This window comes from Gopherus flavomarginatus, chromosome 8, assembly GCF_025201925.1.
Source record: "Gopherus flavomarginatus isolate rGopFla2 chromosome 8, rGopFla2.mat.asm, whole genome shotgun sequence".
Taxonomy (NCBI): Eukaryota; Metazoa; Chordata; order Testudines; family Testudinidae; genus Gopherus; species Gopherus flavomarginatus.
Window position 1 is genome coordinate 58,750,073 of NC_066624.1, and position 25,780 is coordinate 58,775,852.

Here is a 25,780-nt window from a genome sequence, read left to right on the forward strand (position 1 = left end):
TGAAGTGCCACTCAGTGCTAGGTTTTGGGTAGCAAGCATTCGCACAATGGCAATGAGCCTTTTCAGAATATTTTGCCAGTAAAGAGACTCTGATGCAATCTTCTCTTGATGCTGATCATCTATGGTGCCTTTAACCTTAGTCTCATCTCCAGCTCTTTCCACCTATGGAATGCTCTCTGGTGATTTCCTTTCTTCTCATGGCATACCAAATTTCTAGCTAGATTTTTCCAGTCCTTTGTTCCTGTAGTACACAATGTGGCTGGAATATCAGACTGGAAGAGTTTGCAACAAAAACAACATGCAGCATTCTGGGTTTTTGAGTACATAAGCCATGGCCTCTCCACTTTGTCACCATTGGAGATTTCACACCAGTACTGTGTTGGATGTGTAACCCTTCTGCCCCTCTGAGTTGGCAGCAACAAGGGCTGAGTTCAGTATCCAGGGGTTCCGTTTCAATAACACAATGCAAAACCGGCTCGAGCCCCCACCCAGTGACCTGGGACAATTACATACCACCCCCCAGGTGCCTCTAGGAGGCAATACTTCCCCACTCGCAAGCACGGAGTCTGAGTGCAGCAAAATCCTCTTAATAAAGGAGGGAAACAATGCGGCATCACATTGGAGAAACACCACAAACAGGATTATAACACAAACCATAAGCAAAAAGCCCACCTCCAAGTACATTTGGCAATGTCCTTTCCCCCTTAGGGTCTTAAGTCCAATCACCCCAAAGTCCAACAACCCAAAAGTCTCTGGTCAGTGCCAACCCAGAGTTCAAAAGTTTATCTGCCGAGTTTTACCCCTCAAGCCTGGGTGGAAATGGGGGGGCACACACAGGGTGTTAAGGGGCACCTTACGTGGGCCAGGGCCAACTGCTCTGCCTCTCCGTGGAGTTCTGCTGCAGCCTTCACCACGACCAGCTCCACTACACCAGCTGTGCCACTCCCGTGAGCCACTCCAGCCATCCCCGCAAACTGCTCCAGTCTGCTCACTGTTCCATGGGCTGCTCCAACATGCTGCAAACAGCTCCGCTCTGCCAGCCGCTTAGCTATAGATCTTCAGGCTCCTCCACTAGTTAACACTCAGTGATCTCAGCTCAGTAAACTTAGCTCTTTTAGTGATTTCAGCTCGTAGTAAGGGAGCCCCTGTGCTGGAGCACCATTGGCCCAACACGAATTCAGCTCAGCAGCCTCTAGATGGAATCAACATTAATTCTATTCTTCAACAGTGGAGATAGGAGGATGTGCAAATGGTGTTCCAGACCCTCAAAAGGGGCCCATACCATCAGGTGCGCGCACACACACACACACACACACACACACACACACACACACACACACACACACACACACACACACACACACACACACACACACACACACACACACACACACACACACACACACCAATGCCCAGCCTCTATCATTTCAATGGGCTTTGGCACCCAGGTCTCTTGTCTAGCAAGTGCTACTTAATTGATATTGAGACATCTCTGTCATAAAGCAGTTTCATAGTTCCTCATTCACATAATCAGGGTGACAACACTTTATTCCTCCTGCCCCAATAACAAAGAAATTGGGGATCCCAGAGCTGTCAAAATAACCATCCCAGGCTGCCGTGGGCTATGGTAGGTGGGGTGGGTGTGCCAATGCAAATACCTAAAATTCCTTTCCACATTCCCCATAATTCACCACCAGATGTCAGGGCAGAGCTCATCCTGACTCTGCTTACAGATGGAATCTTCTATATTCATTGTCTTTGGGGAACATGAAGTTTTTCACTTGCTGTGGCCCATGCAATACAAGGAAGTCCCTCAAGCTACTGCTCAAGTGGATTCACAGTCCTGGATCATCTAGACTTAAGGAACTAAACTCAGCAGCAGCTGTTTCTTGCGCCTTCATCACACTCTTCTCTGATCTACACTTTTCTTCAGGAATGTGCATGGTTACATCTATTAGAGATGGAGATATGGATGCTGCAGTAGCTGCCAGGTCACCTGCACTCTGACTAACTGGAAGATCAGGCACCTCCTCACCACTCACATCCTCACTGGGGCCAGAAGGCTCACCATGAACATTTGTGTCTATGTATCTCAGGAGAGCTCCTTCCTGCTTAGATAGAAAAGCTTCCTTTGCTTTCTTTCTTTTTCTGAATGCTGCCTCACAGGGGCATTTTCTTCTTTCACTCATGACTGCTGGTCTCTGCCAGCTATAGTGGCTCTCATCACTCAGTTGAAGGGGATAAATAAGCAGGCTGGTAGTAGGGCCTGATTGAGGGAAGATATCAGCGTCTTAAGGGCCTAACTGGCTCCGACTACTTCAGCTGACTGCCTGTTCTCCTCAAGTGGGTTCAGGGAAGCAACAGGAAACAGGAAGCTCTCTGAGAAGTTGGAGTTAATCAGTCCAGGTTCCTGGGGGTGCTAGAGAGGTTCCTCCTCCTTTATCTCTCTGCAGCTCCTGCTGCTTTCTGTTATTCTCTCTCACCTTTTCTCCTGCCTGCCTGTTATGTCTCTTGTGCCCTCCTTCCTCCAGCACAGCACTCCACCATCTCTGTGCATCTAGAGCAGAAAGAATACATATGCACCAACAGCAGACACAATTTTCTACACTCTGGGTCCTAGTGGTACCCCTCCCACAGTCTGGTACCTGAGGCAGCCACCTCAGTTCACCTCATGGTAAGGCCAGCCCCTATGGAGCCCTTGCTGGCAGCTTTTCTAAGTCGATTCTAGGCATTCCCTCCAATACAGGACTAAAAAAAATGCAATAAAAGTCAGAGATTCCACACCCCAGCCTCGAAATGCTATCATGTGCCTTTCTCTCTACTTTGGAACTAGATATGGTGACTGGGCAACTTTAGATCACATACTCTGCAGTTTTCTGACAGGTTTGACTTTTCAGCAAGCCATTTTCAAAGATGATTGGAAGTCATTGTGATGAGCCACTGGAAGCCGTGTTAGTTTTTGCTTTGGGGTTTGGGATTTTTTTCCTCCAGGTCCTGTTCACGGGGAGGGATAGCTCAGTGTTTTGAGCATTGGCCTGCTAAACCCAGGGTTGTGAGTTCAAAGCTTAAGGGGGCCATTTAGGGATTTGGGGATTGGTCCTTCTTTGAGCAGGGGGTTGGACTAGATGATCTCTCGAGGTCCCTTCCAACCCTAATAATCTATGATTGCAATGGAGTATGTTCTCTGGGTATGTTCTCCAGTGGACTGGGAGGAGGAAATCAGTTTGTGATTCAATGAACATGAAGGCAGTTCAGCACTGTGCTGTGGGAGGTGCCAAGAGCATGACAAGGCACTGATGATGTCCTGGCCACCCACTGCCACTAAGAAAGTCCCTAGCCATAACAACCCTTCATGTCACTGGAATCTGGTTTCCACAACTCAGAGAGTGGGACTGCCCCTGTGCAATGGCTTTCTCACTTAAAAATTTCCCACACAGGTTTTCTTGCAAATCTCCCCTATTAACAACATCTTACCAAAGTTTATCATCATATCATCAATCCAAGTCATGTGACAATGGGGGATTGGCAAAGTGACAGGTGGAGATGACCCCTGGCAGTCATAGTCACAATCCTGTACATAGATGGCCTTGGGACTAGTGGCTGTTCAGCTCCATCCCTGGGGCAGCGGAGAAGTTCAGCGGCATCCTAGGCAACTGATCAGCCCTTTAAGGATAATACTGCTAGAAAAGGTGCCCTATACATTGCCTCCCCATAACATCTGGCCAGACTACCATGGCTGACAGATCATCCTACAGCAGTTGAAAAACAATGAAGAAGAGAAGACTTATTTTAGGAGCATGGAATGTCCACTCCCTTATGGATGGAGGTGATGCATGAAAGCCTGAAAGAACAGCTCTTGTCTCCAGTGAACTCACCTGCTACAATATTGATATTACAGCACTGAGTGAGACTAGATTGGCTGAAGAAGTTTCCATCAGTGAGCTAAGAGGAAATTACATGTTCTTCTGGAAGGAAAAGTAGAGGATGAAGACAGGATCCATGGAGTTGGATTTGCAGTAAGAACATCTTTCCTGAAACAACTTCCTGACTTCCCTGTTGGCCTGAACGAACAGCTCATGAAATTTTGATTCCCCTTGAATTCTTTATGGCGTGTTACTGTCATCAGTGCCTGTACATCAACACTGACTAGCACAGAGGAAAGCAAGGAGTAGTCTACTCCGATCTGGACTCCATTATCAGATCAGTCCCTGCATATGAAAAGCTCATCCTGCTGGGAGACTTCAACACTAAGGTGAGTGGAGACAGCAGTGGCTGGAGAGGTATGATGGGATGACATGGAATGGGAAAGATGAACAGTAACAGACTCCTCCTCTTGGGTAAATGTGCAAGACACAATCTGCTCATCACTAACACCATCTTTAGGCAAAATGATAAATATAAAATGACATGGATACACCCACAGTCCAAACAACGGCACCTGGTCATCTATGTTGTCACCTGCCAATGAGACATCTGCAATGTCAGAATTACCAGAGCCGTGCGTGACACAGAATGCTGGACATTCCACTGATTGGTAAGAGCAGTGCTCAACCTGTATGTAGTTCCCTCACAGTGCAAGTGCCCCAAGCTCAACAGAACAGCCTTCAGCAGAATAAAGCTCAAGCACATCGACTATCAGGTGCAGTTTCAGCAGTTACTTGATGACAAGCTTTTTTCATGACCATCAATCACTGGCAACCCAACAGAAAAATGGAACCTGTTCAAAGATGTGATTATTGACACAGATTAATCAGTGCTGGGGCCAAAGAAAAGGGTACACCAGGATTGGTTCGATGACAACAACGGGAACATTTTCAAACTCCTAAGTGACAAGTAAAAAGCATTTATTGAATGGCAGAGTGATCTCACTTCCATCTCAAAGAAAGATAGGTTTAAGTACTACAGAGAAAGGCCCAGTCTGAACTGAGGAGAATGCAGGATGAGTGGTGGGAAAAGAAAGCTGCAGAAGTTCAGCATTACGCAGATACAAACAATGCAAAGATGTTCTTTGACTCTCTCAAAGCAGTCTACGGACCATTTAAATCTGGCACAGTGCCCTTGAAGTCAGCAAATGGCTTAACCCTCACCAAAGACAAGGAGGGAATCATAAAGAGATGTGCCTAACACCTTTACTCAAAAGACTATCCACAGTCAATCTGCTTGATCAATTACCCAAGAAACCCATCAAAGAGGATCTCGACCTCCCTCCATCAATTGAAGAAGTCATGAAAGCCATCAAACAATTGAACTATGGCAAAGTATCCAGAAAGGATGGTATTCCAGCAGAGTTGTACAAAGTAACAGGCCCAGAGACTGTAGAGGTGTTTCATGACATCTTGAGAAGCATTTGGGAGGAAGAAGAAATGCCACAAGACTTCAAATATGCTATTATTGTGTCACTGTCAAAAAACAAAGGCAACAAAGCTGACTGCAGAATTTACAGAGACATTTCTCTCCTATGTACAGCACGGAAAATACTAGCTCTCATTCTACTAAACAGATTCATTGCAAACATATCTGAGGAGAATCTGCCAGAAGCACAGTGTGGTTTCAGACCAGGCCATAGTACTATGAACAAGATCTTTGTTGTAAAGCAGGTCCAGGAAAAATGTTTAGAGCAGAACATAGACCTGTATGCAGTTTTCATTGACCTGACCAAAGCTTTTGAAATGGTCAACAGAAAGGATATATGGGCTATTCTACATAAACTGGGCTGCCCAAGAAGATTCATACAAATCATCCATCTGTTCCATGGCCACATGACAGTGCAAGTGCTCGCCAATGGTGACTCTTCTGATGCATTTGAAATCTTGAACATAATGAAGCAAGACTGCATACTTGCTCCAGTGTTGTTCAACTTGTTCTTTGCCTGTGTCCTCAGCCATGCCACAAGGGACTTGAATCAGGGAATATGTTGTATATATTCATTCATAAGCCAAATATTTTTGGTAAAAAAGTGATGCATCACAGAACGGGGTCTGGCTTATAATCTGGTGTCCACCAAAATTTGATGATTTTAAACTCTAAGGACTCATTGAATTGAATATCAAAATTACTGTAGTTTTATTTAGCTGGAGCGTCTGCAGGCATGGAGCCCCTGAGCAACCTGTGGCCGTTCCCAGCCAATGAGAGTTGTGGGGTCCCGCAGCTCCCATTGGCTGGGAACGGCAAACTGCGGCCACAGGGAGCTCAGGGGCTCCATGCCTGCAAACCCTCCAGGTAAACAAAACGTCCTGACCTGCCAGCGGCTTACCCTGACAGCTGGGAGCCAAAGTTTGCCAACCCCTGAAATATAGGGTCAGCTTATGAAAGGGTCATAAAGTTTTTGCTATTTTTACATAACCATCTTGGGAGGCCAGCTTATAAACGAACAGTCGAATGAATGAGCATATACGGTACATCTGCTACCGACTCGATGGCTCCCTTTTTAATCTTTGAAGACTCAATGCTAAGACCAAGACACTGGAGAGGCTTCTCTTCAAGGCACTTTTTGCAGATGACTGTGCCTTGATGGCCCATAGACATGACAACCTTCATGTCATTGTTGATAGATTTTCTGAAGCATCCCAGCTCTTTGGCCTTACCATAAGTCTTGGGAAGACAGAGGTCTTGTTCCAACCAGCACCTCATTCCAATACCCCAGCATCAGCCATCTTCATCCAAGGCAGACAGCTGGAAAATGTTGATCAGTTCAAGCACCATCTCAAGTGATGGGTCCCTTGACAAGAGAATTGCCTCCAGAATTAGTAAAGACAGCCAGGCCCTTGGCCAACTCCAAACCAAAACCTTTAACCAACACAACATTAATCTCTCCACCAAATTGAAGATCTACAGTGCAGTGGTTCTGTCTTGTATGGATCTGAGACATGGACTCTTTATAGATGGCACATTAAACAGCTTGAGCAATTTCACATGTGCTCCCTCTGCTCAATAATGAGCATTCGCTGGCAGGACAGAGAGACCAATATTAAGGCCCTTGACAGAGCAAACACAACCAACATCAAGGAAATGCTACTGAGAGGACACCTGAGGTGGTCTGGACATGTCATCAGAATACAAGACCATCGTCTCTCAAAACAGGTCTTGTATGGGGAGCTGAGGCATGGCAAAAGAAAGAAGCGTTGTCCATATAAGCACTTCAAAGGTAACCTGAAGAGCAGTCTTCAGTGGGCTTCCATCAATATCCAAGAACTCGAGTAAATGGCTCGTAACAGGGCTCACTGGTGCAGGGGTGGCTCTAGACATTTTGCCGTCCCAAGCACGGCGTCATACCATGGGGGGCGCTCTGCCGCTCGCCAGTCCCTCAGCTCTGGTGGACCTCCTGCAGGCGTGCCAGCGGACTCTCCACAGGCACGCCTGCAGGAGTCCACTGGTGCCGCGGGACCAGTGGACCCTCCACAGGCATGCCGCCAAAGGCACCCTGCCTGCCGCTCTCCCGGAGACCAGCAGAGCGCCCCCCGCGGCATGCCACCCCAAGCACACGCTTGGCGTGTTGGGGCCTGGAGCCACCCCTGCACTGGTGGCCTCTGACAAGATCAGCAAGTAATAGGCTTGAGTGAGATCTATGAAATCATCTCCCAGGCTGCACGTGAAAGGCACAACAGAGCTGCACCATCAAACACCATAGATGTGGACTTCCCATGTCCTCATTGTGGCTGACTCTGTACATCAGAGTTCGGACTTCAGAGTCATATTATAGAATCATAGATTATGGTTGCAAGAGACCTCAGGAGGTCATCTAGTCCACTCCCCCTGCTCAGAGTAGGACCAATCCCCAACTAAAACATCCCAGCCAGGGCTTTGTCAAGTCTGACCTTAAAAAGCTCTAAGGAGATTCCACCACCAACTTAGGTAACCCATTCCAGTTCTTCACCACCCTCCTAGTGAAATAGTTTTTCATAATATCCAATCTAGATCACCCCCACTGCAACTTGAGACCATTGCTACTTTTTCTGTCATCTGCCACCACTAAGAACAGCCTAGCTCCATCCTCTTTGGAACCTCCACTTCAGGTAATTAAAGGCTGCTACCAAATCCCCCCTCACTCTTCTCTTCTTCAGACTAAATAAGGCAAGTTCCCTCAGCCTCTCCTCATAAGTCATGTGCTCCAGATTCCTAATCAATTGCATTACCCTCTGCTGGACTTTCCAATTTGTTCACATCCTTTCTGTAGTGGGGGGCCCAAAACTGGATGCAATACTCCAGATGTGGCCTCTCCAGTGTCGAATAGAGGGGAATGATCACTACCCTTGATCTGCTGGCAGTGCTCATACTAATGCAGCCCAATATTCCGTTAGCCTTCTTGGCAACAAGGGTACACTGTTGACACATATCCAGCTTCTCGTCTACTGTAATCCCCAGATCCTTTTCTGCAGAACTGCATCTTAGTCAGTCAGTCCCCAGCCTGTAGTGGTGGATTACACTCTTCCGTTCTAAGTGCAGTACTCTGCACTTGTCCTTGTTGAACCTCATCAGATTTCTTTTGGTCCAATTCTCCAATTTGTGTAGGTCACTCTGGACCCTATCCCTATCCTCCAGTGTATCTACCTCTCCCCCCAGCTTAGTGTCATCCACAAACTTGCTGAGGATGCAATCTATCCCATCATCCAGATCATTAATGAAAATGTTGAACAAAACTGGCCCCATGACTGACCCCTGGGGCACTCCACTTGATACTGGCTGCCAGCTACACATTGAGCTGCTGATCACTACCCATTGAGCCCAACAATCTAGCCAGCTTTCTAATCACCTTATAGGCCATTCATCCAATCCATACTTCTTTAACTTGCTGGCAAGAATACTGTGGGAGACCGTATCAAAAGCTTTGCTAAAATCAAGGTATGTCATGTCCACCACTTTCCCCATATCCACAGAGCCAGTTATCTCATTATAGAAAGTAATCAGGCTGGTCAGGCATGACTTGCCCTTGGTGAATCCATATGTATGGTCATAGATGAGAATTGCATCATCATTGTCATCATTGCCAGCGATGGACTACCAACGTTTTTTGGATGGCCAAAGAATACACTCTGGGAAAAAAACTCTTTTTGTGTTCCCAAAGTGTTATAGAGGGTGCACCACCTTTAAACATGTACCAAAAGAAGTGGGAAGCTCTCTAGGATTTAGCTATTTTAAGATGATTCACCCAAAGGATAGCTTTGTTTACATGTGACAAAGATATGCAGCTAATCCTTGGAGTCAATCCAGTTCAGCCATGTCAATATCTCTCAGAACTGATATTTAATACATTTGACAGAGGGAAGTTCTGAAGGATTTATTACCTTGTGAAGAATACACACATAATCTGTTCACAAGTTTGTATTTGTGATGTTTAGTCCTTTAAATTATTTGCAGGTTCTCCAGATTATCAATATTTGTCTGCTATTGCGTGCTGGGGTTGGTTACATACTGTGGGCTAGATCATAGAACTATAAGGTTAGAAGGGAGTGCAAGGGTCATCCAGCCTAACTCCCTGCCAAGATGCAGGATTTGTTGTTTCTAAACCATCCAAGACAGGTGACTATCCAGCCTCCCTTTGAAAAAACTCCAGTGAAGGAGCTTCCATGACCTCTCTAGGCATCTATTCCATTGTCCTACTGTTCTTACATTTAGGAAGTTTTCCCTGAGATTTAATCTATATTGAATCAGATCCACAATATGACGAAGGTGCCAAAGTCCAACAGTTAGCTGCCCCTGACATTCTGAAAACCCCAGCTCAGCTGCCAGCTAAGTTTTACTCATGGGCATGTGCAAAATCACCAGAGTCCAGCTCCTGCCCCACAGCTAACATTTCATTGGGCATCACAGGACAGGAGTGGGCATATTCATGAGTGACACCCAATGGCCAGGGAACTCACCTGTGAGGTGAAAGACCCAGATTCACTTCCCTGCTCTGCCTGACTTGGAGCAGGGTCTTGATCACAAGTCTCCCAGGTGAGTAGGAGGTGGGAATTGTGACAGACATGACAAGCTCCTGCCACAACCTAGGGAGACCTTATTGAATTAAGTATCTTTGGGGTCCATTGTATTAAATGAAGGGTTTATGTGTTATTGTGGGCCAGGATTGTATGTAACCTTTCAAAGTGGGAGACATGACAGACCTGAGACCTGGGGGCTCAGAAGACTATACTAAATTATGTGCCAGACAACTATGGCCTCTTGGAACAAGGCATGTTAAGTGGTTTTCCTGGGGAATATCTAAGGGGAGATGAATGCAGATTCCCTCTGGCTATGCAAAAAGCCAGGCTTTTAAAGCTACAGAGTGGGCCTTTGTTTGCTGACCTCCTACCACCTGAGGCCAGGATCAAAGAGTCAAGCTGTATGAAGAAAAGACTAAACTATTCATGGTTGTTCTGATTCTGAATCATGGACAATCATGAACTTGTAACCATAGGGAAAACCCAGTTGTGGATTTTGAAGGAACGACACACACTGGTGACCAGGGTTGGAGTTGTGGGGGACCTGTGGTAAGGTTTTTAGCCTGCATGTAAGTTTTTGTTGTTTTTAATGTTTTCTCTGTAACGCTTTCACCATAAGTATAAAGGTGCTTGCTTATACTGGGCTGTGTGGTAACTTATAACTGCTGCCAATTACAGCTGTTTAGAGCCTTCAGAGAGAAAGCAACGTGCAAACACAGACTGTTTAGGCAGTCAGGCTTGCTCAGGATATCACAGTGTAGGCAGGGAATTGTGCAGCCCGGAAAAAACTCAGTCAGGAAGGAGAGAGGTCTAGGTCTCTATGCAAGAGAGGTGATGGCTGAGGAACCTAGAGTGGGTGTCCTTGGTAGACCATGGAGAGGGAATATAGATGCAATTGCCCTAACCTGTGACAGGAATTTCTCCTGCTCAAGCTATTTCACTGTAGTCCAGTGACTGGAGTACTCAGATGGGATGTGGGAAAGTCAGGCTCAAGTCCCTGCTCCAGTGAATATTTATTTATATAAACTGGAATAACTTCTCCAAGAGAGAGGTCCCTCCTGAATACCCTATAACCTGATGGTTGGGGCACGCACCAGGGAGGTGGGAGACCTGCACTGAACCTTACTCCAAGTCAGTCAGAGCATGGATTTGAATCTAGGTTTCAATCAGCTGCCTAGAGGCCCAGATCAATGGCAGTTAGATACCTGAGAACCTTTGTGGATCTGGGCCTTGACCCCTGCCCCTTTCCTCTGCATTTCACTCCTAGCTCCTTGCTCAGCACTTTGGTTTCTGATAATCCCTGTGTTTGGCACCAAACTCACCCCATGCACTATATGGGGAGCTGGGTGGCCTACCTGGGGCCTGAGGAGTCCACTGTGCAGCAGGGGGGCTAGGAACAAGGAGTAGCCACACTGAGCATTGCAACACCTCGGTCCCTTTGTGATTCTAGCAGTGTCTTATGCTCAGTAGCTTCAAGGTGTCCACATGTGTTGTGCTATGCTCCCAGAAATCTTGGCACTGCATCACAAACCACACACTGATTTTGAATTTAACAGGGATTGGTCCAGGTGGTGGTGGCAACTCTTTTTGTTCACTTGAAAACTTAATACAAATTATCTTTAAAAAAGAGATGTAAATTATTCAGTGGAGCCTATAGACAATGTTTTGATCCATGCATATGCTACTGGAACCTCATGCTCTCTGGGTTCCATATAAGGGCCTTGACTGGTCCAGGCTGGGCCGAATGAATAGAAGACAAGGATGGCCAAGGTTCTTCCCTGGAGTTCCTGGCTGACATCAGGTAGGTCATTGTCTGGAGGTGCCTCATGGCCTTACAAGCAGCTACCCTGCACATGGCTCATGCATCCAGCTGTCTAGGTGAAAGCATTACCTGGTGTTCTCACTTGTGCTAGGAAAATGTTTCATGCCTGACCACGCACCATCCTGCAGCACCGAACAGCCTATGTCATGTGCTGAGTAGGTGGTGATTGTGCCAGATATTGCAAGTCCATGCAGTATCTCCGGGAACCATTGTATTAAATTTATAAATGGTTGATGTATGATTATGTTTTCCTCTGTGGGGGGGAGGTTACCACAGCACCTCCAGGAACTAAAAATTTGGTGTGTGGGGGGGGGGTGATTACCTTGGAGATTGTGAACAATTCCAGGAAAACCCCACTCCCTGGGATCTCTGGGTCAAACTGGGTTTTCCAGAGACTCAAATGAAGATTTGGTGTAAAAAGGCTGAGTTTAAATGGATACAGGTCTTCTTTCTGCTCCAGCAAATAGCTGGGGCTGTCTGTCCTGGGGCGGGGGGGGCGGGGGGAGGGGGGAGAAGAGGCCCAAACCTAGCAGAAGGTTGGGACAAGACTTTGGCCTGCTAGGGGCTTGTAAGACTGAGGGGTGATTGTGGTATTTAGTGTGTTTAAAATCTGTTTATTGTTTTTTACATGTTCTCTGTAATGCTTTTACCTGAAGAATAAATGTGTTTGCTTAGAAAGAGCTGTGTGGGACTGCTGACAATACACTGTTCACAGCCATCAGAGAGACAGCAATACACAGGTGCCGGAAGTTAGGCAGGCAGCTTGCTGGGGCTATTGCAGTCTAAGGCAGCTTTAAAACCTCTGGTCAGGAGGGAGTGGGACATGGGTCACTACCCAGAGACCGGCGATAACTGGAGACCTGAGACCTGATTGGGCACTGCTGGAGCGGCCCAAGGGAATGTGTGTGTGGTGGGGGGAGGAGGGATACAGACACAGGTAACTACACCAGTATTTTCCCCTTTATTATACCTCATCTGGTGGGGGTTTACGTGTTTTTTGTCCCTGTTTGCAGCCGTGATGGGATCGCGCCATTTCCCAGCTCGCACTGTGCTGTTTGAGAGGGAGCTGAGTGGAGTGACTTACCGCATGCCAGCACTGCTCTACATCCCCTGCATGACAAAGCTGTTAGCCTTTGCTGAGGAGAGGCTGAGTACTGATGATGCCCATGCAAACCTGCTGGTGCTAAGACGAGGGACCTTCTATAGGAAGTACGTAGAGGTGAGTGGCAAGGCTGATGCTGTTAAATCAATTAATGGGGCAGCTACCTCGAACAACCAAATAGTTAGGGCGAGATCTGGGGGAGTCGCCATGGCTGGCTCTACATCACTCTTTCCCACCCCACTGGGACAGCAGACCAATGGGGTGTTTAGCTGAAACAGACAACCCTGTGTAACATGATATCACTTAGAGCAGCCTGAAGGGTTTTCTCTGCGGGGCTTTAAAATGAGAAAGGATAGATAAAGATGACATGACCTGAACTTGTTCCCACCCATGGGTCCTGCCTCGGGCATGACATGACCCAAGGAGCAGGCCCAACACGCCTGTCTGTTGTGTAAGTTGCTGTGAGGTATGCAGAACTGCCATTTTCATAAAGGCAGCAACACCTCCAGCTCCAGCACAGAGAGCAACCAAAAAGAGGATGGTGACTGGCCAGAGCTATAAAGTCAGCGTGGGACAATGGCTGAGGTGACCTGGTTTGTGAGGGAACAGACAAAGGCCACAGTTCAGGAGAAAAGATGGGTGAGAGAGAGTCAATGAGAATCAGTAACCCCGTCCTGCCCTCTCCTGCTAGTGGGAAGACATGACAGCACTGGAGACTGCAACCTTGAAGCACCATCTGTCTATGAATCCCTGTCCTGTCTACGATGAATTCACAGGCATTGTCTTCCTCTTCTTCACTGCTGTGCTGGGCAAGACTCCCGAGGCCTATCAGATCATCACAGGCCAGAATGTCGCCCGCCTCTGCTACGTGTCCAGTTCTGACCAGGGGCGGAGCTGGAGCAAGGTTACTGATTTGACACAGCAGGTCATTGGCACGTCCATTACAGGTAAAGATCCGAAGAGCTAGGCAGGGGCAAGAGAGAACGAAGGGGTTCAGAGGTGGCTGGGCAAAGTGCTGTCTCCTGGCTTCCTAAGAAGCTGTGTTGGGGAGTCAGTCAGAAGGAAGCGCACTTCCTGCAGCCTGGAGCTTTGCTTGTCCGGCATTGGTAAATGGCCAGGCCCAAGGCAATAGGAACAGCAGGAAAGAATGAGCAGAGTCACCAGGGTCAGGAGAGAAGGTGAGGAGGTGGAGCATGGGAGAGAGTCAATATTTGCAAGGTTCTCTCTCTTTTGATCAGTTGTTGCCATGGCAAGATACTTTAGGGGAAAGAGCCTGATCAGCTGGGCTTGCGCCTCCCCTCAGTTGCCGCTGGAGAAGCTTTGCTTGCCTTAGGCTCTGCATCCCATGCTCGGTGGGCTGAGGTAACAACACAGGACTCAATGACATTCCTGGCTCTCAGCTCAGGTTCTAGTGGACATGTGGGCTTCTCACAAGTAGCACCATCAATGACATCCTTGGCAAAGAGGCTGAGGAGTGAATGAAGCTGTAGACAGAACTACCCTTTTCCCTGGAGAACTGGTCTCTGGAGCTCAGGAGACAGGCACAATGAAGTGGTGCATAAGGGATGCTGGTGCTGCCACATGCTGTGCTGAGGACATCAAACTCAAAGGCTCAGCCCCTGACCCTAGCACTAAGTGCACTTCTAAGGGAAAGACAGTTAGGGGGAGAAGATGGAGAGAGTAGATGGGAAGGTTTCCAACATCGGTCTTTTCTTTTCTGCACAGATTGGGCCACTTTTGCTCTAGGCCCTGGACATGGAATTCAGCTCAAGTCAGGACGACTGCTGGTTCCAGCCTACACTTACCACTTCGATTGCAAGGAGTGCTTTGGGAAGCTCTGCAAGACAACCCCTCACTCCTTCACCTTCTACAGCGATGACCACAGCCAGAGATGGCGCTTCGGCGAGTTCATCCCCAACCTGCCCACTGTGGAATGTCAGATGGTCTCCGTGGATGAGGAGGATGGCAGCAATGTCCTCTACTGCAATGCCAGAAGCTCCTTGGGCTTCAGAGTGCAGGCGCTGAGCACGGATGATGGAGCAGTTTTCCACTTGGGCCAGCTTGTTCAGCAGCTTGTAGAGCCCCCCCATGGCTGTCATGGGAGTATCATTGGCTTCCCAGCCCCTCTCTTTTATGCCCCAAGCAGCCCTCATTCACAGTGGAGCACGCCTTGGTCTATCAATGGCCTAGACTGCCTACTGCTGTCTAGAAAAAACACTAGACACTGTTATCTCCCTCTCTGTGATATGGCTGTTGAAAACCCAGCAGCCATGTCTTTGGGCAGCCAGCTGCAGGACCACCAACAGCCGGCAGGGTCTAAAGAGCGCAGTCCTTCCAGCAACCATCATGAGATCCATGATTCCATGTCCTCAGCTGTGTCATGTGGAGGTCAGGGGCAGCCTGAACCAGGAGCTGCTTCCAAATCCACTTTCCGCTTCCAGACCCCAACATGGGTGCTCTATTCCCATCCAACAAGCTCCAGGTCTCGAGTCAACATGGGCGTCTATCTCAGTACATTCCCCAGGGATGCAGATAGCTGGACAGAGCCCTGGGTTATTTATGAAGGCCCCAGAGCCTACTCAGATCTGGCCTACATTGAACTGACCTACTCTGAGTTCTCAGCCACTGGGATCCCAGCCATAACATTTGCTTGCCTGTATGAAAATGGGACGAGGTCGCCCTATGAGCAGATCTCCTTCAGCATGTTCACGCTGTATGATGTGATTCAGAACATCCCCCTGAAAGCCACATCACCAGACCCAAAGCGCCACTTGTATAAGAAAAAAAGGGGGAGGAGTTGTGTCACCACCTAAAGCTCCAACTCCACAGCACTCAGGAGCTAAAAGTGTGGGATGGAACTCACTACACGGTGGCATGAAGGATGCCTAATTATTTGTATTCAGACTGATAGTGGGCCAAATCCTAAGCTGCTGTAAGCAAGCATAGCTCCCCTGCCATGAGTGCAGGTATGCTGCCTTACACCAGCTGAGGAGCTGACCCACACCTTCATCGGTGAAAACATCAAAGGCCCAAGCTGCAGACACATATTCACATATCCTACACAAGTCAACGGGACTAGAACATGCATAATAGAGCTTGCTTGCGTAAGCAAATGCTTGCAGTCAGGCTCAAGCCCAATGTATGGTTTAATATCCTAGAAGGATCTGTTACCCATATATTACAGTGCAGCTATGCAGGAACACTGTATATTTTTACAAGTAATCACAAAACATTGTGCACTTTTACTTAAAGGGGACTCACTTTTAAATAAGAGAGAAACATCCTGATGTGCGATTGCTCTAAGATACAGTGAGCCTGATTCAGCAGTGCCTTGAGCTCTGTGCAGTAGTATGCAGCACTGCAAAATGCTCCTACCAGTCTCCGGGGTAACAATATTGCACCCCTGCTGCACAGGTGTAAATGACACCACAAGGTACCATGCGGCATGAGACCCAGAGACCCAATGGCAAGAAAACTAGACGTTACAGAAAATGATCCGTGCTGCTCGTTCATTACCAGCTAGAATAGACGTGCCCAGTTGTGGCATCTGTATCAGTGCATCAGAAAGCCTGCAGAAACTTCAGCTGCAACTAGCCATGGCTCCTTTGTATAGGAACTGTGAAAACACCCTTTTTATCTGTCAAGCCTGGGGCTAGTCTCTGTCATGGCCTCATCAGAGGGATGGTTTTGCTATGTAAAATTCCCCAGCTAGTGAAGACTTGTTGTCAAATGAAGTGAACTTTGGCCATAAGAGCAGGTATAAGCCCAAGGAAGGATTAGAGGAGAAGGAACTAAGACTGCCTCAGCATCAGTCACAGCTCTGCCACAGGCAATGTGTGGCCATGGGCATGTCCCTCAGGTTTGAACACTTTGGCCGAGGTCTGGCTAGACTGCAGTCCGAGATGTGACTGCAGCACTGCAGTGATCTAGCTTGGCTCAAGACAGCATGGGTACGGCTAGTCATGAAGCTGTGGTACTTGTGTCACTGCTGCCGCCCTGCTCTTGCTGTTCAGGACAGCCAGATTAAAGCTCACTTGGGTAGGGCTACTCGTGCGTCACTGGTCAACTGGTGCCTATCAGTATTATTAATAAATTGTGCATGTGGGAACAAAGTGTAGTCAGTGGCCTTTTGATCTGACCATTGTAGACTACACAGCAGGGGACTAGAGGTCCCTTATTTGAGATTATATATCAGCATGGTGGAACTGCAGATGCACAATGCAATCTTGTGGCCTGAAATTAACACTGTATGTACTCCAATAATAGTGTAGGTGTGTCATGCCCCAGGTCCTGTTCATGAGGTTAGCTGCATATCATATAGCAGAATCCCTCCCGTTTGGAAAAGTTTGCAAATGAGTGGTGTCATGGTATAATTCCCCACTCTGAACCTTAGCGTCCAAAAGATGGGGTACCAGCATGAATTCCTCTAAGCTCAATTACCAGCTTAGTGCTGCCACCAACCAGGAATTCCAGTGCCTGGTACACTCTGGTCCCCCCAAAACCTGGCCCGGGGACCCCCAAGACCCAGACCCTCTGGATCTTAACACAAGGAAAGTAAACCCTTTCCCTCACCGTTGCCTCTCCCAGACTTCCCCTCCCTGGGTTACCCTGGAAGATCACTGTGATTCAAACTCCTTGCATCTTAAAACAGAGAGGAAAATGCACCTTTCCCCCTCCTTCTATCTTCCCCTCCCAGATTCTCCCTGAGAGAGACAGTAATCCTAACACAGAGAGAAATTAGCCTCTCTCTCCCCCTTCCCTCCTTTCTCCCCACCAATTCCCTGGTGAATCCAGACCCAGTCCCATGGGGTCTCACCAGAATAAAAAAAACAATCAGGTTCTTAAACAAGAAAACCTTTTCATTAAAGAAAGAAAAAAAACAGTAAAAATTATCTTTGTAAATTTAAAAAAAAATGGAATAGGTACAGGGTCTTTCAGCTGTAGACACTGGGAACACCCTCCCAGCCTAAGTATACAAATACAAATTAAAATCTTTTCAGCAAAATACCAATTTGAACTCCTTTCAGCCAAATACACATTTGAACTCCTTCCAACCAAATACACATTTGCAAATAAAGAAAACAACCATAAGCCTAACTCGCTTTATCTACCTAGTACTTACTGTTTTGAATCTATAAGAACCTGTATCAGGGAGATTGGAGAGAAACCTGGTTGCACGTCTGGTCCCTCTGAGCCCCCAGAGTGAACAACAACCAAAAACTAACAGCACAGCACAAAAACTTCCCTCCCTCAAGATTTGAAAGTATCCTGTCCTCTGATTGGTCCTCGGGTCAGGTGACAGCCAGGCTTACTGAACTTGTTAACCCTTTACAGTCAGAGATATAAAGTACTTCTGTGCTATTAACTTTTCTTATCTGTTTATGACAAGTGGTGTGATGGGTTGGCCCCTCCCCCCACATCAGGGATGCCACCTGATGTGCTGGGGTCCTAGTGGTTCCACCCATTCCACCAGTCTGGGTTTCCTCACCCTGTCCTAGCTGTGCCAGGCCCTCAAGCCTTCTCCAGCATGCACACACAACTATTTGTGGGAGCAATCAGCTTAGGGATTCACCCAGCACTTGTACATAACCCTTGTGGGGAGTAAACCCAAAATAATATTGTCTTGCATCGTACAGAAAAATCTGCACAGCGGAAGCTCATAAAAATTGCCCTCTCTCTCAATGTGGAAAGAGATAGGCACAGCTTCTTGCCCCACCCCCCCAATTATGAATTGCACAAACTGGATTATGTTATAAACAAGAAATAAGTTTATTAACTACATAAGGTAAATTTTAAGTGATTATAAGGGATAGCAAACAGAGCAAAGCAGATTACTGAGCAAATAAAACATGCAAACTAAGCTTAATACACTCAAGACACAGATTTCTCACTCTAAATGTTGTTTTAGGCAAGTTGCAGAGTTTCTGTAGCTTAGAGTTCCAGTTATTTCTTTTTACAGACTAAACTCCTGTCTTATGCTATGTCTACACTACACAGCTTTTAGTGACATGGCTGTGTCGCTACCGCTGTGTCACTAAAAGGCATACAATGTAGCGGCTGTTTGTCAGCTCTCCAGCTGACAGAAAACTTCCACCCCCAACGAGTGGCGTTTGCTTTGTCAGCATGAGAGCGCTCCTGCTGACCGCGTGCTGTTCACACTGGCACTTGTTGGAGCAAAACTTTTGTCTTTTGGGGGGCAAGGTTTAACACCTCTGAAGACAAAAGTTTTGTCGTTCAGTTGCCAGTGTAGACATAGCCTTAGTCTGGACTCAGCCCTTACCTTTCCCTCAGCTCAGTTCCTTTGTCTCTTCAGGTACTTTCAGCAGTCTTTCTTCTTGTGCAGAAAGGCATTGGGGAAGAGTCCTGTTTGCCTTACTCCCCAGCCTTAAACAGAATTTACATAAGGCGAGAAGCCTTTGTCTCCAGTGGAAAAGTACCAGCAGTGTCCAAGGAGATACTTTGTACCAGGTGACATTATCACTTGACCTTGTAGTGTCAAAGCAACCATGAAACCAGGTTTATTTGCAGTGTCCACAGGAAGGAACTGCCCCGAAGATGGGAGATCCACATCTTTGAAGACTCATTGTCTTTCCCTAATGGTCCATTAAGGCTGATTGCTTACTGTCTGGTGGGTGTTTCCCAAGCACATACCCACACAATTGTAATTGTTACATAGACAATATTCCTAACTTTAGATGCAGAAACGATACATGCATACTATTTGGAGAAACACATTCAATAAATCATAACCTTCCAATGATACCTCACGTGACCCATCTTGCATAAAATATAATTTAGTTATGCCATATTCATATAACAATATTTCAATGAAGAATATGGAGTGTAATGTCACAAGTGGAGCTCATCTTCTTGCCACCCTTTCCTGTACAGACAAAAATATTGTCAAATTCTTGGCTGCATCAAAGTCTTGGGGTGTCAAGAGTGAGCAAGAGTTATGTTTCCCAACCCAGCTGGCAATTTCAGATTGCAGTTGCACTTATCCAGGTGAATTTTAAGATTTTCTAGTAGTATAAACGTAATCCATTTGAACATTTTCAAAAGTGGCCTGTGATTTTGGTTACCTCTATCTTTAGGTATCCACCTTGGACCTGACTTTCAGAAGTGCTGAACACTCCCCATTTTTTCCAGTTAAGTCAATGGGAGCTTTGGATGCTCAGTGTCTCTTAAAATTAGGTCTAAATTTTCACAAGTTGAGTAGCCAAAAATTGAGGCACCCTGAATCATGGCATTACTATCCTTGATGCATGAGGGAGTGCCCACTTTCCTTGTGTCTAAGTAATCTTATGCCAAACAGACTGAAATGAAATAAACATGTTACTGAATATAACCACTGTCCCCAATCCTGCAGAGATTTATTCACAGGCTTAATTTTGTGCACCAGAAGTAGCTCTGTTGATTTCAGTAGTACTATTCATGGTGTGTAAAGTTATGCATGTGTTAATCATTGCAGGATCAGGGCTTTCACATTGTCAAGGCTTTCTTTGCAATAGGAAGGGTTAGAATATTCATTTTATTTATGTTTATTTTAACCAAAATCTTAGATTCTTGAGAGCACAGCAAGCTCCATAGAAACTTCTGTGTCTCAGTAAACATGTATAGTTATTGTCAATATTATGGCTAGTTATCTTCATAACTTTGTATCACTAGGTGGTGCGTGTCACTCCTTTTTGTTATACATGATGGGCATCCGATCAATGTTCTGTATCAGAGATGACAATTCATACTTTAGTGGAGGGAAGGATGGACTACAATCTCTGTGCCTTTTTGTTTCAGGTATTGAAAACCTGCCCTGTGATTTGCGAAGGAACTTCCAGCTGATGCGTGAACTGGATCAAAGAACAGAAGGTATGCTAAGGTATTCCAGTAAGCAGTCAGAATAGAGAGCTTTCATCTGAAGTAGCATAACAATCCCACTGGGGTTTGGCATGACTATGAGGTATGGAAGAGCAAAACTTTGGTTTTGGAGACAAGATTTACCTATGCTGTAAAGGTACAAATGCTAATATACTCACATAGTAAATATGAGAACTTATACTCTCCTTCTTTCCATGCTCTAGTCCAAGGGTCGGCAACCTTTCAGAAGTGGTGTGCCGAGTCATCATTTATTCACTCTAATTTAAGGTTTCGCGTGCCAGTAATACATTTTAACATTTTCAGAAGGTCTCTTTCTATAAGTCTATAATATATAACTAAACTATTGTTGTATGTAAAGTAAATAAGGTTTTTACAATGTTTAAGAAGCTTCATTTAAAATTAAATTATAATGCCGAGCCCCCCGAACCGGTGGCCAGGACCCGGGCAGTGTGAGTGCCACTGAGAATCAGCTCGTATGCCGCCTTCGGCACACGTGCCATAGGTTGCCTACCCCTGTTCTAGTCAATAAATCAAACCAACGAACTTTTATTATAGATTGATTTTTTTAACCAATTATATCCGTGTTTATTATCGAATTGTTCCAGCAGCAATGCCTCACTACATATAGGTGAAGAGTCTTTCTTAATCTTTATTCTACAACATTTTATTTTGTGATAGATTCAGGTGGCAGCATTTATACTTTTGGAGGTCACACATAAGTTGTATATACTCAATCATAAGCCGGTTTGTTTGTAAGGCGACCGTCCCAAGATGGATAAGTAAAAATGGAAAATTTTTATGACCTGTTCATAAGCCAACCCTATAATTCAGGGGTCAGCAAACTTTGGCTCCGAGGCCATCAGGATAAGTCGCTTGTGGGCCAAGATGGTTTGTTTACCTTGAGCGTCCGCAGGCATGGAGGTAAACCTAAGTAAACAAAGTGTCCCAGTGCACCAGCTGCTTACCCTGATGGGCCAGGACAGCAACTGGTGGGGAAATTTTTTGGGGCGGAGAAGCTGAGGGTCAAGGGAGTAACCCCTGTGACCATCCCCCACAGGACCCCACCCCTAGCCTGAGACCCCCACACTCTCCTCATCCCATCCCTTCCCACCTTATCTGGGGAGAGCCAGGGGAGGATGTCTCTGGCCTGGCTGGAGCTGCTCCGGCAGGGTGGGCAGCACAGCCGCAGCCTGCTCCGGTGGGCCAGACCGGGTGGTGCGGCCACCGCATGTTCCAGCGGGCTGGGCCAGGCAACATGGCCACAGTGTGTTCTGGTCGGCCGGGCGGCGTGGCCACAGCCTGCTCGGAGGGGGAGGAGGGGCACGGCGGTGGCTTGTCAGCCCCAGAACTGCAGCTGCTTCGGAGGCTGGGGGGAGAGCAGCGTGGCCAGAAACGGAGAGACTCTGGCCCTGCCTCTTCCCTTCTGGCTTTTCTGGCTGTGCTACCTCTGTTGGGAGAGTGGCTGTGTCCCACCTCTCCCTCTCTATACCAGTTCATAAGCCAACCTCCTTCTCTGATGCTTTCCTTATTTACTAAAAAAATTCAGCTTATGAATGAGTATATACGGTAGCTTCTAGTATCTGTCCATATATAAATATACCCTATAAAACTGGCGTGAACACTGCATGGATGTCATCACAACAGAGGAGGGAAAGTATGTGTAACCTGATGGCAAAGTAGTAGAATATTGCTTATCTTTTGAGACATTCATGTTTAACTTTTGGATGTGAGCTTTCAAACAGTGTATGGCTGTTATTGCCAAATGAGTTTCCTTTCTGTTGAAATGGCATTGGAAGGAAAGAGAGATGGCAGCACAGAAGTTAGCAAATTCTCACACTCAGAATGAAACTGAACAAATGTTGAAACCCATGAACTGGAGTCAGTGAGTTCAGTTCTGATCTCACAAGAGTAGCTCCACTGAGGTCAGTGGAAAACTGCTGAGTGCAGTATCAGATCTGGGTAGGGTGAATCTTTTTTGTGATTTCCTAAAAAGAATACATACATTAGTTTTTGAAGGGGTTCAGGCACCATGGTAATTGGGATCATAAGGTAAGTACAGTCGCTAGCTAGAAAGTATTTCATTTATTAAATTAATTCTCGTGTAATTTTACTGCCTGTTTTCTTTTCAGATAAGAAAGCAGAAATTGACAGCCTTGCAGCACAGTACATTTCAACAGTGAAGCACTTGTTGCCGGAGCAGCGGGTGGAGTACCTCCAGAAGATTCAGAACGCTTATTGTAAATGTAAAGAGTACAGTGATGACAAAGTGCAGCTAGCCATGCAGACCTATGAGATGGTGAGAATTAAGTGCACACGTGCTGTGATTGTGATCAGTGAGATTCTTGCAAGTGTAATCATAAACTAAGAAGGAGCTTTTGGGTTTTTTGCTGAAGTATCTATATTTGGGTTGACTCTGTTACTGACAGAGCAGTAGTTCTGTTAAGACACATTATTTTCTGTTTTACCATTGTCTTACCAAGAAAACTCCAGTTTTCCTTTTGTTCCGTTAGTTGTGTGTCAAACAAACTTCCATTGTGAGTACCCCACAGCTGTATGGTTTGTTAGTCACTGCTGTGATTTGTACTGCCCATCTGCAGTGTAATATAGCACCAGCAACTTGAAATTGCTCCCATTCTTTGCTGTTTCCTGTTGCATTTGTTGAGTTAACATCAAAGATGCTGTTGGTAAAGTCCAGGGAATATGAAGGATTAAGGAAAAGTGTCTATCATTACTTTAGTATCTAGATGAGTCCATAGGACAGATATGCACAGGGAGCATGAATGGAAGCTTTCCTGCACTGTCCCAGCCTTCTGTCTCAACCTTGACCTGGCAGGTGAGATAGGAAAGTAGTTAATTCTTAATCTTCGTTCCCAGTACTGGCTTAGACTGACAAACACGATGTCAGTTGAGATGGTGGCTCTTGAAGTATGTTCACTAGTTTTCGAATCAAGCCAGAACTCATTTGAGGCTGATTAATAGTAACAGCTACTGATCTTTGCTGACTTCATTCAGTTTTGAATTAATAAACCAGAATTGAAAGACTCTCCCATTACAAATCCCCTGAGCTGTGCAGTCCTCCAGTATTAGTGGTGTAGTATTCTTGGGGGTTTTAAATAAGTGCTGTTATTGATGGCACTGGAGTCCTCTCCTCATCCACAGCACAAGCAGAGTTTTCTCTTGTCACTCCAATATTATGCCTTAGCCCTGCCATTAGAATGATCATCCCTAAAGGCAAGAAAGTTGTTCACCAGCCCATTTGACTCTGACCTCTTTTCAGAAATTGCTACCAATGTCTCTTGTGATGAAGACACCTGCCCATAGGGACTGGAGTGAGACCAGCCCAATTTCACATAGATCGCAGAACAGGTGTCAGTACTAACTTTCAAATGCCATCATCTTGGCAAGTTTGATTCCAACACATCATGCTATTCAATCCTCCTCTAGTAGTAATATTTTATTAGGTGATTATTTTTATTTAAAGACTGTTGTCCCACTCTGTATTGATCTTCATTTATAAATAGTTCATAAAGAGTTAGTACATGATTATTAAATGTTTAATTAATTGTTTGCTTTTACTAGGGCTTACAGCGATCTGTGATAACACTTTCCACTGACGTGCTTTGAACCATCTATAACACATACTACTCATGTCTGCAACATGTTTATAACAGCTATTAATACTTTATTAACCTATTATAAATAATGTATAATGGACCCTTTATTGTAAAGTATAACCGTGTATCAGTCCAAGGAAACATAGAATCTCAGGGTTGGAAGGGACCTCAGGAGGTCATCTAGTCCAAGCCCCTGCTCAAAGCAGGACCAATCCCCAACTAAATCATCCCAGCCAGGGCTTTGTCAAGCCTGACCTTAAAAACCTCTAAGGAAGGAAGATTTCACCACCTCCCTAGGTAACCCATTCCAGTGCTTCACCACACTCATAGTGAAAAAGTTTTTTCCTAACATCCAACCTAAACCTCCCCCACTGTAACTTGAGACAATTGCTTCTTGTTCTGTCATCTGCCACCACTGAGAACAGCCTAGCTCCATCCTCTTTGGAACTCTCTTTCAGGTAGTTGAAAGCAGCTATCAAATCCCCCCTCATTCTTCTCTTCTGCAGACTAAACAGTCCCAGTTCCCTCAGCCTCTCCTCATAAGTCATATGCTCCAACCCCCTACTCATTTTTGTTGCCCTCCGCTGGACTCTTTCCAATTTTTCCCCATCCTTCTTGTAGTGTGGGGCCCAAAACTGGACGCAGTACTCCAGATGAGGCCTCACCAATGTCAAACAGAGGGGAATAATCATGTCCCTTGATCTGCTGGCAATGCCCCTACTTATACAGCCCAAAATGCAGTTAGCCTTGGCAACAAGGGCACACTGTCGACTCATATCCAGCTTCTCGTCCACTGTAACCCCTCGGTCCTTTTCTGCACAACTGCTGCCTAGCCATTCGGTCCCTAGCCTGTAGCAGTGCCTGGGATTCTTCTGTCCTAAGTGCAGGCCTCCGCACTTGTCCTTGTTGAACCTCATCAGGAAGGACATGCTTAGTAAGGGTGAGTTGCCTCAGTGTGCCCTGAACTGTTAGAGTCCCACCTGCTAGAATAGCTGGGATTTTTTTAGTGGGTTTGTTGAAGTTTTTTTCAGCCATGTAGTTTCTCTCCCATGCAGGTAGATAAACACATCCGACGGCTGGATGCAGACTTGGCACGATTTGAAGCAGATCTGAAGGATAAGTTGGAAGGCAGTGACTTTGAAAGCCCTGGAGGTCGAGGCCTGAAAAGTGCGTGAGTTATTTTTAATGTGACCACAAAATCTCACTCAGTGCTGGAAAACCTTGCTGTAAATATGCATATCCAGTGTAGTGCAGAAGGGCTGTGATGGAGCAGACATAACTTTTTTTTTAAGCTTTGGTGTGTGTTTTTTTTATTTTATTTTATTTTATGCTTTTAAAAGGTTTAGGTAATTTTGACAAAATGCCACCATTTGGTAGGCAGAGGAAGAAAGAATCTAGTTTAGAGCCCTCTTAACCGTTCTTGCTGGAAGCTGGTCCCTTGCCTCGCTGA

The 25,780-nt window shown here is 46.1% G+C and overlaps 2 protein-coding genes across 11 annotated transcripts in view; both read left to right on the forward strand.

Moving 5' to 3' along the window:
* Window positions 1-25,780, forward strand: part of ING5 (inhibitor of growth family member 5) — a 245,932-nt gene that overhangs the window by 192,035 nt on the left and 28,117 nt on the right. For 5 of the 10 annotated variants that reach the window (XM_050965639.1, XM_050965641.1, XM_050965642.1 and 2 more), the window contains exons 2-4: window positions 20,636-20,707; window positions 22,846-23,012; window positions 25,386-25,497. The exons of 2 other annotated variants lie outside the window; for them this stretch is intronic. In XM_050965639.1, the coding sequence (XP_050821596.1) occupies window positions 20,636-20,707; window positions 22,846-23,012; window positions 25,386-25,497 (351 nt within the window). Of the gene's footprint in view, window positions 1-19,199; window positions 19,310-19,345; window positions 19,470-19,495; window positions 19,847-20,635; window positions 20,708-22,845; window positions 23,013-25,385; window positions 25,498-25,780 lie in introns of those variants that run through there. 3 more of the 10 variants (XM_050965644.1, XM_050965643.1, XM_050965636.1) reach the window with 3 other exon arrangements.
* On the forward strand, window positions 12,758-15,654 carry NEU4 (neuraminidase 4). Its single transcript, XM_050965208.1, has 3 exons — window positions 12,758-12,958; window positions 13,533-13,788; window positions 14,567-15,654. The coding sequence occupies exons 1-3, from the start codon at window positions 12,758-12,760 to the stop codon at window positions 15,652-15,654; spliced, it is 1,545 nt and encodes a 514-aa protein (XP_050821165.1).

Coding starts and splice junctions, on each gene's coding strand:
- NEU4 (XM_050965208.1), top strand. CDS start 12,758: ATGGGATCGCGCCATTTCCCAGCTCGCACTGTGCTGTTTGAGAGGGAG. Junction 12,959..13,532: donor TCTATAGGAAGTACGTAGAG/GTGAGTGGCAAG, acceptor CTCTCCTGCTAG/TGGGAAGACATGACAGCACT. Junction 13,789..14,566: donor CATTGGCACGTCCATTACAG/GTAAAGATCCGA, acceptor TTTTCTGCACAG/ATTGGGCCACTTTTGCTCTA.